Raw genomic sequence first — 19,853 nt, 5'->3', positions numbered from 1 at the left:
CCGCTCTCTTAGCCAACTGTGCCAGCCGCCAGCCTTTCAAAATTATGATTATTGCGGCGGCTGCTGCTGCTGCTGTTACTCCTCCCATGTTAAGAAGGGAAACAGGGACCGGGGAGCGGCCTCCAGCCCGAGGTGGAGGCGGGACTCGATCCGCAGACTCGAAGCCCGCGCGCTCCCCCCGCCCCGCTGAGGCGCCCTCCGCTCCTGCCACGAGGGGGCGCCAGAGGCCGGACGCGAGTTTGGGGAGGGGGCGGTGCCTCGTCCCGCCCCGCCGCCCCTCCCTTCCCTCCTCCCTCTGCCGGCCCCACCCGGCTCAGACGGCTCCGGACCCGACCTCGAGCCCAGGCCGCTCTGCGGGCTCCTCGGACCCCCGCGGGACCCCCGCCCGATCCCGCCGCCAGCGCGCCCCGTCGGTGAGTGCTGCCCGGACCGCCGCTGTCGCCTCGCGACCCCCGTCCGCACAGCCTGCCCCGACTCCCGAAGATTCCCCGGCTCGCCGAAAACCCCAGTCCAACCCCACACCCCAGTCTGTAACGGTCTCCCTAGGGGTCCCGAGTCCCTCCCAGTCCCCACCAGTCTCTCGGTTTGTGACAGTGTCCCCCCGCTCTTCCTCCAGGCCCTCCCAGGCTCTCCTCCTCCCCATCCTCCCAGCTAGAGGAGATCCGCTCCTTGGAGGCTCCCTCCACGTCCTCATCCATCTCTGACCTACTTGGTCCCTCCTGCCACCCAAGCGCCCCTCTCCTACCTCAGCAATTCTATCACCCCTTCAGCCGCCCCCAAACATCTTCCGCAGGATGTCCCCCAGACCCCACCCTGCATGGGACACCTCCCAGGCCCGCTCGCCTGCTCAGAGTCCGGGTTCCTGCCGCTGCCTCTCGCTCACCTCTCCTGCCACTCCTCTGTGAAGTATCAACCCCCCACCCCTTTAAAGCATCATTACGATTTTATGGGTTTTAACATATTTGGCAGTTATTTTGATACTCAGACTGTCCCGTCTTTCGCCAGTGGGAGCCCCTTCGGGCTGGGTCCGTGGCATTCCGCCCTGATCTCTGAGCCCTTCTCCACTATGTGATACAGGCTCCCTTGGTCTTTCCCTGCTGCAGCCCGGGCATCAGCCGTTTCTCCAAGGAGCCTTGGATTCTTTTAGTGGGGAATGGTATTTAGGGACTCTGATCTGACCAAAAGCTGGTTCTTTGAAAAGATGAGTAAAATTATAAGCCTTTACTTAACTCATCAAGATTAAAAAAAAAAAAAAAAAAAGAAAAGACACATGTTACTGTTATTGGGGATGAAAGAGGGGACATCACTACAAATCCTACAGTGAGTAAAAGAATAAGTGAGGGAATGTAGAGATCACAGTCTGGGTGCTGGGGTGCTCATTGCTGCTGGGTTGGTAATTGTTTCTCCCCCTAACTCAGTTCCTTAGACCCATGTTAGGAGCACAGTCTCTCAGGTCAGGTTGCCTGGGCTTGAGTCCCAGCTTGAACACTTCTAGCTAAGTGATCTTGGGCAATCTATTGCTATATTCCTGAGCCTCTATTTCCTTGTCAGAAAAGTGGGGGTAATAACAGACCTATCTTACAGAGTTATGATGATTAAATGAGTTAGGACGTTTGTGAGTGTCTGGCATGCACTGATCATAAATGTTGAGTTATTATTTTTGTTCATGCACAATGCTCCTCCTGACCTGGGTGCACCTGGGCAACCTCCTCTGCCTTGTTCCTAATCTCTCCTCCTTGTGCCCCTATGTCCAGCCATCCAACCCAGACATTTCACAGCTCCCATCACCTAAGGATCTCTCACACCCCCGGGCCTTTGAACACACCATCCTCTCTGCCAAAATACCCTTGTATTGCCTGCCCTTCATGGAGCAGCTCAAAAGTCAGCCCTGGCCTGAGCTTTGCTGATCCTGTGGTCAGTTCATCATGTCCCCCCCTGGATGCCTGGCATTTGCCACACATCATTAACTGTTTGGCACCCAGGACCTCACTAGGGGCTCTGGCTGGGTAGGAGCTGGTCTCTGGCAAATTTCTGGGTCCATAGCTCCTGAAGCGTGGAGCAAGTGATTTCATTGAAAATGTGTCAGATGATGGAAGGGAGAAGGGAGGAAGAAAAGAATGAAGGGATTCAGGCATACGTTTCTTCCAGGCAGCTTCTGCATCCTTCCCTTTGTCCAAACCTTGGTCTTGCACCATCAGTTCCCCTTCTTCAACCATATCACTCTTAACCTCTTTCTCTTCTTCTAGCCAGTTCACTGTAACCCCCCTCTTCCTCCTGCCACCTGCCACCAGTGCTCTCTGCTTCTCCTTTTCCACCCCTTCCACCACCCAGACATTCTACCTTCAGTCTCCTTTCTTCCTCCCCCTGTGCCAGTCAGTCCACCACTACTGCTTTTGCCTCCTTCTCTTCACTCATTCCCCCACCAATGCCCCCATTCGCCTTCAGCCATTCTACCTGCAGTCTCCGTTCCTCCTCTACCAAGCAGTCCACCATCAGTGCTCCCTCCACCCATTGCCTCACCTGTACCCTGTCCTCCTCCCACAGACAGCTCTCCACCTGTGCCTCTCTCTCGGTTAGCCCAGTGGGCAACGCGCAGCCACCATGTTCAGCTGGCTGAAGCGGGGTGGGGCCCGGGGCCAACAGCCTGAGGCCATCCGCACGGTGACCTCGGCCCTCAAGGAGCTGTACCGCACGAAGCTGCTGCCCCTTGAGGAGCACTACCGCTTTGGGGCCTTCCACTCGCCAGCCCTGGAGGATGCTGACTTCGATGGCAAGCCAATGGTGCTGGTGGCCGGCCAGTACAGCACAGGCAAGACCAGCTTCATCCAGTACCTGCTGGAGCAGGAGGTGCCTGGCTCCCGTGTGGGGCCTGAGCCCACCACCGACTGCTTCGTGGCCGTCATGCATGGTGACACTGAGGGCACTGTGCCTGGCAACGCCCTCGTCGTCGACCCAGACAAGCCTTTCCGCAAACTCAACCCCTTCGGGAACACCTTCCTCAACAGGTGTGGCAGCCACAAGCCAGGGGTGCATCTTCCTGTCACTGGGTCTCATCTCTGTCCTATCCGCAACTGTGTTTCTCTCCTTGTTAGCCCCAATTCCCTTCTATCTACCCAATTCTTCCCGTCCCTGCCTCTGCTGACCTCCCTTCTCTAGGGGAGCAGTTAAGCTAGTGAAGCCATCCTGCCTGGGTTCAAATCCTGGCTCTGCTGCTAGCTGGATAGCCTTGAGCAAATGACTTAACCTCTCTGCCTCTCTGATCTTCATCTGGAAAATGGGAATAATGGTAGTCTCCACTACCTAGGGTTGTTGTGAGGACTGACACAAAATAAGTGCTCAGTGAACAGTAGCTATTATTTTTTGTAAATATAATTCTCTCTTCTGATCTCCTCTTTCTCTTTCCAGAGTTTTCCCTTCCCTCCTCCCCTCCTCTGTTCTTGATTCCTTTTTTTTTTTTCATGGCTGCTGGCCTGTAAGGGTACCTGAACCCTTGACCTTGGTGTTACAACACTGCACTCTACACAATCGAGCTAATCGGCCAGCCCTGATTTCGCTTCTTATATTTCCTCTCCTTCTGCCCTTCTGTGCATTGACCCTGACCTTCCCTCTGCCCCTAGGTTCATGTGTGCCCAGCTCCCCAATCAGGTCCTGGAGAGCATTAGTATCATTGACACCCCAGGTATCCTGTCGGGGGCCAAACAGAGAGTGAGCCGTGGTGAGTGAGGCTGGGGCTCCCGGGTCTGAGGGAGGAGGGGCTGGGGCCTGGTCTCCTGGGTCTGAGAGAGGGGCCCGAGGTCTCTGACGGGACTTGGGCCTGCTTTGGCTGGACCTAAGCTGGCTGGGCAACAGAAGGGAGCCAGTGGAAGACCATGTTTCCTCCATGCTGGCACACGTTGAGGGGTGGGGAGGCGTGTGGGTGAACACGTGTGAGCAGGCTGGAGCAGCACGTCTGGGCGGGTCAGAAGGATGCAAAGGGAGAGAGGGAGAGAGAGAGATTCAGAGGGTGAGGCAGTGATCCAGAGAGACAGGAGACCCAGAGACTAGGCAGAGCCCTGGCATGGAGGCCTGCGCGAGCTCTGGGCTCCTTGTCTGGGCCACAGATGGGGCTGAAAACGGGCTGGGAGGGGGAACCTGGGCGGGGGCCAAGGCCGGGCCTGGAATTTATAAACAGCTGTGCAGGGGGAGCGGCAGGGGGTGAATTCCAGCGGGGCCTCCAAGGAAGTGGCCCCCACCCACCCCTGTCCAGCCGGCTCAGCATCTGCACCCCTGCCCCCACCCAGCTTCTCTGTCCCCTGTCCCCTATGGCCTCGGAGTCCAGGAACTGGGGCAAAGGAGGCTGCAGTGTGGGGCAGAGGGGACCGGGCCGCACTGGTGAGGAGGCTGGGCCGCAGGGCGGAGCGGGGCTGCGAGGGCTCCCGTGTCCCTGGCTGCCGTCCAATGGGAGAGAGGCGGGACGCAGCTGCTGAAGCGATCTGAGGGCGCGCCGCCAGCCCGAGGGGGGAGAGATTCCCAGGGCCCCCACCCCAGGGGCTGGGGCTGGGAAATCGGGAGGGAGCCAGGTCTCCACACCAGGGCAGCGTGCTGGCTGGTGGGTGTGGAGAGTAGAGAATGGGGTCTCCTGCCCTGGCCTTGGTAGAGGAAGGAGAGAGAGTCTGTCGGTGTGGATTTGTGTGTGTGAGTGTATGACTTTGGATCTACCCTGGGAAAGTGTGCCATTGTGAGGGTATGATTGGCTGTGGGTGGTTCTAAGTGTTTGTGTGTGACTGTGTGTGTGTCAGTGGACATGTCGAATTTTGGTCATGACTCAGGTTGTGTGACTTGAAGGAATTGTGTGTGTGCCTGTGCATGTGAGACCCTGTGTGTGTGTGTGTGTGTATGTGTGTCTGGGAGTCTGCTTGTGCCTGTAATTATGGGTGGATGTGACTTTGTGCAACTCTGAGGACTATGGGGGACTTTGTGGGATTGTGTGCGACTGATTGTGTCTCTGTATACAATTGTATTATGAAATGTGTGCATGAGTGTGTGTGTGTGAAAGGGCATCTTTTATTTAACTGTGTGGTTAATTTCGTGTGTGTCTGAGAAGGTGTATAATTGTGGGTGTAAGTCTGACATTCTGTGCCTGTGTATGAGAGACGCCAGGCTTATATGTGTGTCTGGACTATGCTTGTGGTTGTACCCATGTGTGACTTTTTGTTGCCATGTAGAACTGTACAGGATTCAGGGGATTTTGTTGGACTGTGTGTGACAGCAAGTGATTGTATCTTGGTGTACAGTGTGTGCAAGTGTATACGTGAGAGTTTGCGTGTGCAGGAGTATCTTTTATGTAACTGTGTGCTTGTATCTGTGGTGGTGCCTTTGGATCTGGGAGGGTGTGGGGGTTATATGTGTATGACGGTGTCTCTGTAGGATGGTGGGTGTGCAAGTGTGTCTCTGTGCTTGTGTGTGTGTGCTAATGTCTGTGTCTGTGACTGTGTGTGGGTCTCACAGTGTCTTTGTGGTTATGTGATCATGAATATCTGCACAGGTCCCAGACTGTGAGCAAGGGTGTGCCTGAGAGCCTGCATCCTGCAATGCATGGCTATGATTACATCCAGGTATGTGCTACTGGATGTGAGTGCATGTATCTGTGTGTGTGGTGGGGGTGTGTGGCTTCCTCTGTGTGTAGTATCTGTGAACAAGCTTGTGTGTGATTGTAGTGTAATGGAGCCCACTGGTGGGGCCAAAATCTGAGCTCTGCTGCTTTTAAACTGTGGGGCCTTGGGCAAGCCATTTAACTTCTCTGTGCCTCAGTTTTCTCATCTATAAGATGGGAATTATAATACTGTCAACCTCATAGGTTGTCCTAAGGGTTACATTAGTTGAAATGTGCAAAGTGCTTAGAACAGTGTGTGGCATGCAGTAGGTGCTATGGAAGTGCTAATGATGACTATTTTCATTGGATGAATGCCGTTGTGCACTCTGGGTTCCTCTCTGCCACGTCTCCCATTCCCATGCTGACTCAACCTCCCTTCCTTCTTCCCTCCCTGCCCCATGAGACACACTTTCCAAATCCAGGCCAATGTGTGTGGTTGTGTAGGGATTAGGGAGGGAGGGGGCCCCAGCTGCTGTCCCTCTGGTAACCTGTCCCTTCCTCCCTCCCAAAATGCCCCCCACCCCTATCCCATCCAGTCCCCAGCAGCCCTGCAAGTCCTATACAGTTCTACATGACCACAAAAAGTCACACATGGGTACAACCACAAGCACAGCCCAGGTACACATATATGCCTGGAGTCTCTCATACGCAGGCACACAATGCCAGCTTCCCAGGGGCATTTGGAGGTCCATGGGACTTCTACTGTGTCACACCTCCTGCCTGTGTGTCTTGAGTAGTCCCTTAACTTCTCTGTGCCTCAGTTTGTCTTCCAGAAAATGAGGTCATAAAAGTGCCAGCCTCCTGGGGTCATTTTGAAGATTCAGTGAGTTGGTTCTATCTGAGAGAGCACGAAGTCGGGTAAATCAGCGATGGCTCCCTGTTCTGCCATCTCCAGGTCCTCTCTCTGTGTTCTCTCCTCTGGGAAGCCCTCCCTGACCCCCCCCCCCAGTGAGCCCCCTGGATTCTGCCATCCAAGCCTGACCACTTTGTGGACAGGTCTGTGCCACCGGTGGGCTGTGACCCTATAAGGACAGGGCTAGGGCTGCCTTAGCTTTGACTACAGAGCAGGCAGCTCAGGAAATGGCTCCTGAATGACTCCCCAATGGTGTCTGGCTTGCGCCATGACTGATATTTTTGAGCACTTACCATGCGTGCAGCACTGTTTATTTTTTTTTAAACAGTTTTATTGAGGTATAATTTATATGCCATAAAGTTCACACATTTTTAGGTGTACAGTTCAGCGCCAAGCATTGTTTTAAGCTCTTTATATATATGTTTATATCAGCTCATTTATATTCTTTTAATCTTCACAACAGTCCTATGAGGTAGGTCTTATTATGATTTTTATTTTATGGAAGAGGAAACAGAAGTTCAGAAAGGTTAAGCTACTTGCTTAAGTTAACACAGCAGATGGGGGCAGAGCAGGGATTCAAAACCAGGTCTTCCTGACTGCCAAGGCAGGGGTCTCAACCACTCCTCTCTGCTCTCCCCAGCATTGTATGATGGTGAATGAATGAGTGAAAAAGCAAAGACGAGAACGAGTGAATGAATGAGTGAATGAGAAAATGAATGGTGAAAGGAATGAATGAATGAACATAGGCACCAAATGCTGGGACGGGTGCTCCGTGCGGGTAAGAACCTTGTCTGTGTGTTCTCCGTGGTATTCCCTGGCACACATAAGACTGTAAATATTGTTAAATAAATTAAAGATATTTAACATCTGCTATGGTAAGAGGATAGCTAGAGACAGCAGGAATTCCAGTTGCTGTACTGTGGGAAGGTCAGACAGGTCATAGGGAGGGGCTGGGGTGATGGAGGCCCTTGGCGGCTGGGGGCACCTACAGAGGCACGGAGTGGGTCTCTTAGGAGACACTAGTATTTTAGCAGCCTGTACATCCATACCAGTGCACACCACTAATATCTGTCTAGTGAATGAATGAAAAAGTGGAGGGGGGTGATTGCTCCCTGTAGCCAGATGGCTTGAGGGGCTGGGGCCGCGATGGGAGGAAATTCTGGGGGCTGGGGAACCAGAGAAGACACTTGGGACTTCGGTTATTTCACAGAGACAAAGATTTGGGTAGTCAACAGCCTGAACGTCTGTACAGTACAGTTTCAGTCCAAAGGAATGGATACGAGCAGTGGTGGAGGGCGGGGGCCTGACTTCTACCCCTCGCGTCCCTGTCGCCCTCGCCCAAGGCTACGACTTCCCGGCCGTGCTGCGCTGGTTCGCGGAGCGCGTGGATCTCATCATCCTGCTGTTCGATGCGCACAAGCTGGAGATCTCTGATGAGTTCTCGGAGGCCATCGGCGCCCTGCGGGGCCACGAGGACAAGATCCGCGTGGTGCTCAACAAGGCCGACATGGTGGAGACGCAGCAGCTGATGCGAGTCTACGGGGCGCTGATGTGGGCGCTGGGCAAGGTGGTGGGCACGCCCGAGGTCCTGCGCGTCTACATCGGCTCCTTCTGGTCCCAGCCGCTCCTCGTGCCCGACAACCGTCGCCTCTTCGAGCTGGAGGAGCAGGACCTCTTCCGCGACATCCAGGGCCTGCCTCGCCATGCTGCCCTGCGCAAGCTCAATGACCTGGTGAAGAGGGCCCGGCTGGTGAGGGTGAGCAGTCATGGGCGCAGGCCGGGAGGCGGCAGCTCTCGCCCTTCCTCTGTTTCCTACTACCTGGCTCCCCGATGAGTTAGTTCTCGTCAGGCCGGGTTACGCTGGTGCCCGCCGAGCGGGGTGGGAGGTGTCCTCGTGAAGTCACTCCTCCACTTGCGCGTCCACCCTTCTCTCTGTCTCCGGCCTCCGTCGTCTCTGACCCGGTGTTCTTTCATTCATCTCCTGCCGCCAGTCACATTGTGTCATGGCTTGCCTCTGTTCCGCACTTATCTCCCACGACCCCCGTCACAAGGGACGAAAGCCAAGTCCTCCTGGTGGCCAACAAGCCGTCCCTTCCCCTACTCCTTTTCCTCTCTGTCCTTATCTCCCATTCCCTGCCCATCCATCTTTGCACTTCATACTGACCACCTCAGTCCCACCTCAGGGCCTTTGCATCTGCTGTTCCCTCCTCCTGGCTGTCCGCGTGCCTCACTCCTCACCTCTCAGTCTTTACTCAGATGCCACCTGCTTAGGAAGGCCGCCCTGGCCCTCCCCTTCTTATGACTCTAACTCCCCCCATGCGGGTTCTGCTTTCTTCCTTACCCTGTTGTAGCTTGCTTCATAGCATCATCACTGTCTGACCGTATATTATCCATTTATTGGGTTTCTGTGTTTATTGTCTGCCACCTCGACTCCTATTTAAGGTCTACAGAATCAAGGACCTTTGTCCAAATTCTTTCACTGATATATCCCCAGTGCCTGGAACAGAATTGGTGCTCAGTAAATATTTATTGAATGAATGACGTTGAACAGATACTTGCATTTAACAAACTCTCCTTGTGTCTGTCCTTGTGCTAGATGGTGCTGAGGACATAGCAACAACCAAGGCAATTCTGGTCCTGCTGGGGCTCCCAGTACCAATAATCAAGGCAGTCCCAGGACCCAGGCCCTGCTGGGGTTCCTGCGGATCAGGCAAACCCATGCCTGGACATGACCATCCAGCATGGTCGGGGCTGGATAGCCCAGGGGGAGTCAGGGAGGGCTTCTTAGAGGAAAGGACATCTGATGGAAAATGTCAGTTTTGAGCCCAGTATAGACAGTGCGAGTAACTCAATGTGAGGCTGGGGAGGTGGGTGGGAGTCGGACCACCAGGGATCTTGTGAGTTGTGTCAAAGAACCTGTGCTTTGTCCCTAGGGCGCTGGGGAGCCATGGAAAGGTTCAGAGCAGGGGAAGGACAGGATTAGACTCATGCTGCCTTCTGGAGGGTGGATTCAAGGCAGTGAGACTAGGGGGTTAGAGATTAGGGAAGAGGCTGGAGGAGCAAGGGGGCGCCTACATTAGGACGGGCCTTGGGGTGGGAGAGGAGAGCGAGAGCACTGGTTTATGGGTGATTTCGGAGGCCCAGTGGAACGTTCATAGGGGAGGCTGCCAGGGTGGAGGTGGGGCAGGAAGCTCGGCAGGCAGGGAGGCCAAGAAGGTTCTGGGGTTGGAGGAGCCTGAGGTGTTGGTTTAAGCAGCAGCCTAGGGGGTGAGTCAGAGGCCCCCCCACCCCAGGAATCCTCCCTGGGTGGAGGCCACCCGTGTGGACGGCCGGGGGCGGCTGTCCCCGGAGCTTTCCGAATTCACCTTTGTCTCCTCTGCTCAGTCTCAGTGTCTGTGTCGTCGTCCTCTCTCCCTCTGTCCCCATCTCTGCCTCTTTCTCAGTTTCTTTCTCTCATTCCGTCTCTAACTCCCTTTTTTCTCTTTCCACCCACCTCCCCTCCTCTCGCTCCCGCTCTCTCCTCTTTCCCTCTCCGTCTCTCTCTTGCGTCTTCCTCCGAGTCTTTCTGTCTCCCCTTGGTTCTCCCTCGTTCCCTCAGGTCCCTTGGGGGAACTGAAGCCAGGGCCGCGGGACAGAGGGCGGGCCGGGCCGGACACCTGGTGCCCCGCCGGGCAGGAGGCGGCTCCGGAAACCGAGACAAACCCCGGAGTCCGGGACCCGCGCCCCGCCCTCCGCCCTCCCACCTTATCTCTTCCTGGCACATTCCCCGCTTCCTCTCTGGAAAAGCCGTCAGCGCCCTCCCGCCTCCCACCTTCTGGGTCCCTCTGGAGTCGCCTTTAGGCCCCGCCCCCTCACCCCATTGGCCCGCTCTCGCAGGCACCACCCACCGGTCTGGCCACACCCCTGCCCTGAGTGGCCGCCTCGACCCATAGGGGGCGCCCTCCCCTCTTCCTGCAGGTTCATCCATGGCCCTCCAGTGCCGCTCAGGTCCCAGGAGCATGACATTCAGGGTCCGCTGCGACCGTGCCGAAGCCTCACTGCCCCTCGCCCGCCCCGTGTCATACCCCCACCCCTCACGTATGATTCTGCCACGCTTGGTCTAGTCACAACAGTACCCCACACCGTTTACCTGCCTTCATGCTCTCCCCTAACGGTACAAGTCTTTTCTGGACTCTCGGTAAACATCCTCCCCCTCAGTGCCTCAGTTTCCCAATCTGTACGAGGGAGGGTGTGGAAGAGTCTTCTGGCTCTGCCCTTGGGTTGAAGTGATAGCTGCTAGAAGGGTGCAGTTCTACGGTGCTGTGATACCTGAGGCCGAGATCTTGGGAGAGTTTGATTTTAAAGAGGCCAAGATGCCCTGATCCTTCAGACCGATCCTCAGACCTCTGAGGAGGCCCGATGACATTCATTCAATAAACAGTGACTGAGAGGCTACAACACGCTCTGGTACTCTTCTAGGCCCTGGGGCTACGTCAGGGAACAAACCAGATAAAGTTCATTTTCTCGTAAAATTTCTTTTTAGTGGGGGAGCAGACATTAAACAAACGAATGGCTATGAAGAAAAATGAAACAGAGGAAAGGGAGGCTGATGAGGGACTGTTTTAGCGCAGTGTGAAGGGGAAAGGTGAGTTGAGTGGAGATCTGTTGGAAGAGCTTTCCAAGCAGAGGGGACAGCAAGTGCAAAGGTCCTGAGGCAGCCATGTGCTTGATGAGTTTAAACAAGGAGCCCATTGTGGCTGGAGGAGACAGGGTGGTGGAAGGTGGGAGGAGATGAGGATTCAGAACCAGCCAGGGGTCACCAATACTAATATTTTTAACATTCCAAACCTGTGATCCTTTAAGACAATTTTTTTTTCTTTTTTTGTGGTGTCTGGTTGGTGAGGGCATCTGAACCCTTGACCTTGGTGTTACAACACTGCACTCTAACCAACTGAGCTAACTGGCCAGCCCCCTAAAAGAATTTTTTAACGAGTGTTTTTTATTGAATATCTAATTTGAGACTGTCTCATGGTAAAGCATTCATGCTCCGTCAAACATGCTCCCTTCCCACCCCTGACCCCACCAGGCTTCAGGTTCTCTTCCCTAGAGACAACCCTCATAAGAAATTTCTTGTATCTCTTTCCAGATATATTCTATTTTTATATAAGCACATATATGTAATTATTGAGCTTCCTGTAAAAAATACACATACCTATACTTATTACTCTGCTGTCCTTGCTTACTTTTCAAAAACTTATGAGATTGTGGCTTACAACTTCCCAAGTTCATTGGTTTATTCCACAAGTATTTCCTGAATGCTTTCTGTGCACATTGTACCAGTGCTGGTGATAGAGGGGACAGGTCCCTGCCTTCCTGGGGCTCATATTTTGATGGAGGGAGACAGAATAAATAAACTGTCATATAAATAAAATGAGTTGGGATAAATGTTGTGAACAAAACAATAAAGGTGAAGATAGAAAATAATTGGATGGTGGTGGGTGGGGCACCTGCTTCCCATAGGACAGTCTCTGTGAGGAGGAGACTTGTAAAGCATGCTAAAAAAAAAAGGGGGAGCCAACTGTGGGGAGACTGAGGCAGAATTCCAGACAGAACAAGGGGCACGTGCAAAGGTCCTGGGGTGGGAAAAAGGTTGACATGCTGGTCAAACGAGGAAGGCAGGTGAGGAAGCTGGAGCAGTAAGTGAGGGGGAGAGTGGGTGAGAAAATGCTGGATGATTCCAGGAGCCAAATCATGTGGGACAGCGGCGCTTAAATCTTTTGGTCTCAGGCCTCTTTTATATTCTTAAAAATCAGGCTGGTTGGTTAGCTCAGTTGGTTAGAGCACGGCCTTGTACCAATAGAGTCTAAGGGGTCAGTTCCCTGTACTGGCCAGGTAGCAAGGAAAAAAATGATCAAAGACTCCAAAGAGCTTGAGTGTACACGGATTGAATCTATTTTCACCATATTAGAAGTTAAAACTGAGAAAACATTTAATGAGCATTTATTTATTTTAATCAACAACTAATAATTATATAATTCATAAATAGTAATTTATTATCAATGTTATCAATAAGTTATCAAGTTTGTGTTAATTAACAAATGTTAATAAGATCATTAAAAAATAACAGTGAACCTATTACATGTTAACTCAAATAACATGTTTCATAAAAACTAACAAGTTTCCCCCATACCCGCCAGCTGCCAAAAAAAAAATTCTAACTCCCTCAAAAATTAGCAAGAAGAGGGGCCCTGATTTACATTTCTGCAAATCACTTTAATGTCTTGCTTCAGAGGATTCTCATACCTGTTCCTGCATTTAACCAGTTGCGACATCACACATCTTGTAGCCTCTTAAAAACTCCACTGTCCTCTCGGGAGGAAATGAGAGCAAGAAAAGCAAACAATGCCTTAATATTATTACTGAAATAGTTTTGACCATGGGAACCCCTAAAAGGGTCTTGGCGACCCCCAGGGTTCCCTGGATCACACTTTGAGAATTGCTGCTATAGGGCCTTATTGGCTATGGTAGGAATTTTGAATTTGAATAAGAAGCAATTTGAGACTTTTAAGCAGTCTCTCACAGGCTGGTGTTTCTTCCTAAAAACCCCCTCTTTGTCTGCTGCTGCACAGGGAAAGGGCTGCAGGGGTACGAGGGGAAGCTGGGAGATAGACAGGCAGGGTCACTGGGGTGTTTCTCCAGGCATAAGATGGTGGTGGCTGGGAAGGGGGTGGTGGCAGCTGTAGTGGAGAGAAATGAAAAAGTAGGGGAGAGATTTAGGAGGTAAAAAAGCAAAGGACCCACAGGTGTCCTTAGATGCGGCTAGTGAGGAGTGAGAAGAATCAAATCAAGGAATGATCTCCAGATTCCTGGCCTCAACTGGGTAGGCAGGGCTGGGGGTGCTGTTTCCTGAGATTGGCCCAGCTGAGTCCTGGGGGTTGGGCCCAAATTCCACTTAGGGTGTCATAAGATGGAAATGTCTAGGAATGTTGACAGCAATTAGTTCTGAGTCGAGCTCAAGGGAGAGGCTTAGACTGGTATGTGGCTTTGGGAGTGGACGGCTTTGACGGGTATTTAAAACCGGGAGGTGCTGAGATCACTTAGAAGAGAGGAGGAGCCAAGTTGAGCCCCAGCATGAAGCAGTGGGGCTTACAGAGTGGCTCCTTCACCTGCACAGCATCACCTGCAACCTGTCAGAAATGCGGATTCTCAGGCCCCACCCCAGAGCAAGTGAATCAGAAACTCTGGGAGTGGGGTCCAGCCACCTGTGTTTTAACAAGCCCCCCAGGTGACTCTGATAGGGGCTCAGGTGAGGACTCTCCTCCCACAGGTTCATGCATACATCATCAGCTACCTGAAGAAGGAGATGCCGTCTGTGTTTGGGAAGGAGAACAAGAAGAAGCAACTGATCCTCAAGCTGCCCGTCATCTTTGCTAAGATTCAGCTGGAGCATCACATATCTCCAGGGGACTTTCCTGATTGCCAGAAGATGCAGGTGGGAGGCTGTCTGGGGGCGGTAATGGGAAGGTTGGCTTCTGTGAATCCCAGGATGGGGCTTCAAAAGCCGGAGGGATGAGCAGCAGATTCTGGAAAGCACCTCCTGCAAATGGTTCTGTGGGAGCATGGGTTTATGAACTAGAATAAGGGAGTGAAGAGAAAATCCAAAATAACAGTGGCTTAATTAAGATAGAAGTTTCTTTTTTTCCTTTATTAAAGTCCCAGAAGGTGGTCCAGGGCTGGTTTGGTGCTTTATAGAGCCAGGGACTCAGTCCCTTCTGTCTTTTTTCTCTTCCATACCTGGCCTCCAGTCCCAAGAAACCTCATGGTACAAAATGGCTGCAGAAGATCTAGCCATTGTGTCTGTGTTCCAGCCAGCAAGAAAGTGAGTAGGGAAAGAGAAGAGTACAGTTTCCCTCGTTAAGGACATTTTCTAGAACAGTGCTGCCCAATAGTACCTTCTATGATGATGGAAATGTTCTATGTTGCACTGTTCAATGTGGTAGTCACTAGCCACATTAAAACTGAATTTCTTTTTTTTTTTTTTTTGTCTTTTTCGTGACTGGCACTCAGCCAGTGAGTGCACTGGCCAGTCCTATATAGGATCCGAACCCGCGGTGGGAGCATCGCTGCGCTCCCAGCACCGCACTCTCCTGAGTGCGCCATGGGCTCGGCCCAACACTGAATTTCAAATTGTATGTAATTTTAACTAATTTAAAATTAAAATAATCACATGTGACTAGTGGTACACTATTAAACAGGGTAATTCTAGAAGTTGCACATGCAGTTTGTGCTTATATCTAATTGGCTGGAACTTAATAACATGGCCATGGCTTCCATAGAACTTCCAGTTGGCTGGAACTTTGTCACATGGCCATGGCTGGCTGCAAGGGAAGCTGGGAAGTGTAGTCTTTCCTCTAGGAGGCTAGGTACCTAGGGAACATTCAGAGATTCCAGTACTGAAGGAGGGACAAATGGATATTGGGGGACTATCAGGGCTCCTTGCATGTCCAGGCCTAGGGTAATCTGGATTATAAATGCATGATGTGGGTGTGGCAGCATGGGATAAAGAGAGCCACTGGAGATGGGGGGGGGGCAGGACTGATCAAATGAATGTGGACAGGGAGGTCCAAATTCAAGCATGGTGGCAGGGGACTAGCCCTACAGCTTGAGCTTTTGTTCAGAGGTTGAGTTAGGCTGATATTCAAAGCCTATGACTTTTGAATCTGAAATGTTCCCAGCCTAGACCTGGAGGGATTTTTGTAGAGTGAATTTTGCCTTGGCCACTTACTAGCTCTGTAAGTTTGGACAAATCATACGTTTTCTGAGTCTCAGTTTCTTCAACTCGAAAATGGACATTATGTTGGTATCACTCTATTGTGGGTACTGAGTCATCAAATTTTTTTTTTTTTTTTTTGCACACCTGCTTAAAACAGTGCCTGACACGTAGTTTGAGCTAGATTAGTGTTCCTCAGTGTCAGCACTACTGACATTTGAGGCCAGATAATTCTTCATTGTGTGGGGTCTGTCCTGTGTGCTGTAGGATGTTTAGCAGCATCCCTGGCCCCAACCCACTAGATGCCAAGAGCATCATCGCCTAGGTCATGACAATCAAAAGTGTCTCCAGACATTGCTAAGTATCCCCTGGGGGGCAGTATCATCCCTGGTTGAGGACTGCTGGGCTAGGTAAATTGTGGCTGCTAATCTTATGCTGACACGATATTGAGCACTTTATCTAAATGAATTCATTTGCCCATCTGCCACACGAGAATGCTAACATATCACCCGTTTTACCAACGTGGAAAATAAGGCCCAGAGAGAAGTCACTTGCCTGAGGACACTCAACTCCTAAGCAAGAGCGGGGTTGGAACTTGGGAGGCCTGACCCTGGAGCCTCCCCCGACTTCACCATCACACCTCCGCCCCTTGATGGTTGCAATCAGTAGTCCTCTCTGCCTTGGCTCTGGAAATTAATGTGGTGCCATGAAATTAATCAGCGTTTGCTGCGACTCTCCTGGTGCAGGCAACTTAGAAGGGTCCATGTAAGCAGCAGTATGACCACAAACCCACCCCCACAGCTGCTCTAGCACAAAATGACTTCTTTTGGGGGCTGTCCCAGGATCCCTTAATGATCTGACCATGCCAAACCTAACCTCCAAATTGGGCAGCAAGCCACTTAGCCATTTCTGGGTGGTGCAGTAACAGGGGCAGGAATTGAATTTTCTTGATCTGCAAAATGGCAGGGATGCTGGTGGGCAGGTGGGGTGCAGTGGAGGGTGGGCAGTGTTAAGGTCTGGCAGATGGGCTCTGGTAATGCTGTACCTAATGTACAAAATACTGAAATCTTTCTCCACTAGCTGGTAAAGGGCCCCAAATCTCCCTACCATTTAGTAATTCTGGGGGTATGGGGGAAGGCCTCCAGGATCATGTTGCCCAAGTGTCTTCTGAGTGGTGGGTGCCCAAGTGGAATGGGTTGTTCAAATATTCAAATGCTTCTGTGCCTGTTAGTAAAGAGCTGCCACTCTGAGCTTCCCAAGTGTCCTGGTGCCACCCTGCAGCCTTAGAGCCTCAGGGATGGTGCTCTCTGACTTCTTGGTGCCCCTGTTCCCCATTACAGGAGCTACTGATGGCACACGACTTCACCAAGTTCCATTCATTGAAACCAAAGCTGCTGGAAGCCCTGGATGAGATGCTGACACATGACATTGCCAAGCTCATGCCTCTGCTGCGGCAGGAGGAACTGGAGAGTACTGAGGTGGGCGTGCAGGGTGGTGCTTTTGAGGGCACCCATATGGGCCCATTTGTGGAGCGGGGGCCCGATGAGGCCCTGGAAGATGGCGAGGAGGGCTCGGATGATGAGGCTGAATGGGTGGTAACCAAGGACAAGTCCAAATACGACGAGATCTTCTACAACCTGGCACCTGCCGATGGCAAGCTGAGTGGCTCCAAGGCCAAGACCTGGATGGTAGGTACCAAGCTCCCCAACTCAGTGCTGGGGCGCATCTGGAAGCTGAGCGATGTGGACCGCGATGGCATGCTTGACGATGAGGAGTTCGCCCTGGCCAGCCACCTCATTGAGGCCAAGCTCGAGGGCCATGGGCTGCCAGCCAACTTGCCCCGTCGCCTTGTGCCACCCTCCAAGCGGCGCCACAAGGGCTCTGCTGAGTAAGCCAGCCACTGTGCACTGGCCCTCCCTCCCACTTGCTCTGCTGTGGCTCCCCAGCTCCAGTCAGCTGCACGCATACCCCTGCCCCAGCCCACATGTGCCCTGCCTGCCCGCCCTGCCCAGTTGTAAAGACTGGGGGTGTCCTTCTCCCCCAACCGTCAGACACCCCAGTCAGCATTTAGTGGGGACCATGGGAGGGTCAAGGCTTCTCTGTCCTCCTTTCACACCTCTACCTTCACAAACATTTAGGCACATCACACCAGCATTAACACACACACTGGCATCCATCCATTCATCATTCACTTGGATATTTATTGAGCACCTACTGCGTGTCTGGCCCTGTTCTAGGTGCTGGGGATTATAGCAGACAAAATAGACAAATATGTCTGTCCTCACAGAGTTGACAGTCTCAGGAGCAGGCAAATGCATACTGATTCTAGGCAGGACCCTTGCCCCTCCCCATAAGTCACTGGCCACTTGCTTGAAATGACTAATAGACAAACCCCTTTTTCTTTTTTGGGGGGGGTGCGCTGGCCAATATGGGGATCTGAACCCTTGTTATCAGCACCATGCTCGAACCAAGTGAGCTAACCGGCCAGCCTTAGACAAACCCCCTTTTGCCCCACTTCTTTCTGCACATCCAGGCAAGGACCCCCCACCCCATCATATCCTCAGGTTTCAGGACCACTGGGGGCTCAGAGGGGAGACACAACCTCCTATTTCCTCAGATGGACCACTCTTCGGGCCTTTCCTCTCCTCTGGGAAAACCCCCTAATTCTGGTCACACCCATTTCTTTAATAAGGATCCTGTAGCAGGCAGAAAAGCCCCTTCTTCCATTCTTTGTTTTTTTTCGGGTGGCTGGTGGGTAAGGGCATCTGAACCCTTGACTTGGTGTTATCAGCCCCATTCTAACCAAGTGAGCGAACCCACCAGCCCTCCCTTATTCCATTCTTGCTCCTCCTAGACTGTACCCAGTGGGAAGTATTTCCGTCCTCTTCCCACCTGCCCTGGACTGAAATGCCCAGCTTGCCCCTGGCACACGCCCCCCTTCCCACAGCCTCCCCACAGCTGGTGGTCCAAATTTTAGGACTGCTAGGGCACAGCCCCTCATCGATGCATATTTAAGTGGAGCCTCTACCAGATATAAAGGCCCCAGAGCTTAGTTTTAGTCCCCTTTTCGGGGAAGTCTGGGGGGTGGTGGTGGTTTCTTGGTGCTACAGCCCTCCCCCACCTCCCTAAAGGGACCCCCCCCACCACACCTTTTCCTGCCTTCACTACGTGTTAGTGCTTGACCCTGGTAGGGACCCATAGAAAAGATGGGAAGAGCAAAGAAAGGCGGAGACGGTGCCCCCCTCTAGGCTGCTCGCTGGGATTCCCACGGCCACCATCGATCGCCACCTCATGCCTGGGAGGGGGCTGTGAATGGAATAATGTCCCCACAGAGCGAATAAAGCCAAGGCTTCTTCCTGTGCTGCAGTCAGGCTGTCTCGGGACGGGGGCTGCCCACTCCTCAAGGAGGTGGGGGCGGGGGAGTCCCCTCCAAGCTCTCGGGGCGGGGCGGAGTCCATGACTCAATGCAGTGGAGCCTGTTGACTCAGGCCTGGGCTGGGGGCCAGAGCAGCATATTTTCCATAGAAAAGTTACTCTGGGGCTGTTCCTCCGGGACATCCCTCCCTCCCACCTCTGGCCGCCGGGGCCTGGGAACCAAGCCCTGGGGCGTGGGGCTGTATGTGTGCAAGCGTGGGCACAGCGCGGCCCGCCAACCCCCGCCCTGCCCGCCAACGTGCACTCACACAACCTGGGTACACGACTCCTGACACGCAACACCAGGGACGAACGGGCTCTTTGAGGGGAGGAGGTGAGCTGCGGACAAGGACCACGATGACACGAGCGCGCGCTCACGTCAGGGGAACTCTGGGCTTTCGCTAGGCAGCCCACCCCACGCGCGCGGCCTGGGGGACACACAACCGAGGCCACACCCACGGCGCCCCGGGACACGCTGGCGGTGAGCTCTTCCCGCCCACGCGCGCCCGGTTTCGCGGCTCCCGGCGCCCTCTGGCGGACACTCGGAAGCTAGGCAGGCTGGTGGCTGAAACTCCTGTCCGAGGTGGTCGTTGCTGGAGTCTAAGGGAACACGATCCAGGGTTTGTCACCTTCCCAACACTCTGCACAAGGATCTAGCTGAGTTCCGCTGTGTGACGCCCCCCGCACCGCCAGGCACCTTCCCTTTCTGTGCCTTTTTCCTTTTTCTAAGAATGGCCTTTGTGAGGCTGTGAATCCCTTTGATGGTTGCCAAGGACCAAGAGCCTCTGACCTTTCTTCTTTATTTGTAAATAGCAAAGATTAATTGATTCTAAGATGAAGTTTCAGGGGCCGAGGCAGTAACAAATGCTAACACTTAGATACCAGGCACAGCCTTAAGCACTTTACATATATTACCTCGTTTAATCATCAGAACAATCTATGAGGCAGGTGTACCATTATCATCCCCATTTTACAGATGAGGAAATTGAGGCACAGCGAAGTAGCTTGCCCAAGGTGAATGATTCTGAGTCAGGGCTTCTAGGGTCCTGATAATGTACATTTCTGACATTCCTGGAGTATAATGTTCTGGGCTTCCAACTCGGACATTCCTAAAGTTCTTTGATTTCCAAGATTCTAGGACTGCAACATTGAAAAGCCCAAAGTTCTGAGATTGGAAAGTTTCTTGTACCGAGTCTGCCACTGAC

The 19,853-nt window shown here is 52.8% G+C and overlaps 1 protein-coding gene across 1 annotated transcript; it reads left to right on the top strand.

Moving 5' to 3' along the window:
• The first annotated feature begins 323 nt into the window (after positions 1–323).
• On the top strand, positions 324–18,593 carry EHD2 (EH domain containing 2). The gene is made up of 6 exons (XM_063110586.1): positions 324–413; positions 2,545–3,005; positions 3,618–3,715; positions 7,829–8,241; positions 13,792–13,956; positions 16,575–18,593. Exons 2-6 carry the CDS (start codon positions 2,602–2,604, stop codon positions 17,124–17,126), a joined length of 1,632 nt encoding a protein of 543 aa, XP_062966656.1. The 5' UTR covers positions 324–413; positions 2,545–2,601; the 3' UTR covers positions 17,127–18,593.
• Positions 18,594–19,853: the final 1,260 nt, after the last annotated feature.

The sequence above is a fragment of the Cynocephalus volans genome, chromosome 10, assembly GCF_027409185.1.
Source record: "Cynocephalus volans isolate mCynVol1 chromosome 10, mCynVol1.pri, whole genome shotgun sequence".
Taxonomy (NCBI): domain Eukaryota; kingdom Metazoa; phylum Chordata; class Mammalia; order Dermoptera; family Cynocephalidae; genus Cynocephalus; species Cynocephalus volans.
Note: the sequence above shows the minus strand (reverse complement) of the source record. Positions and strands in the feature narration are given on the sequence as shown.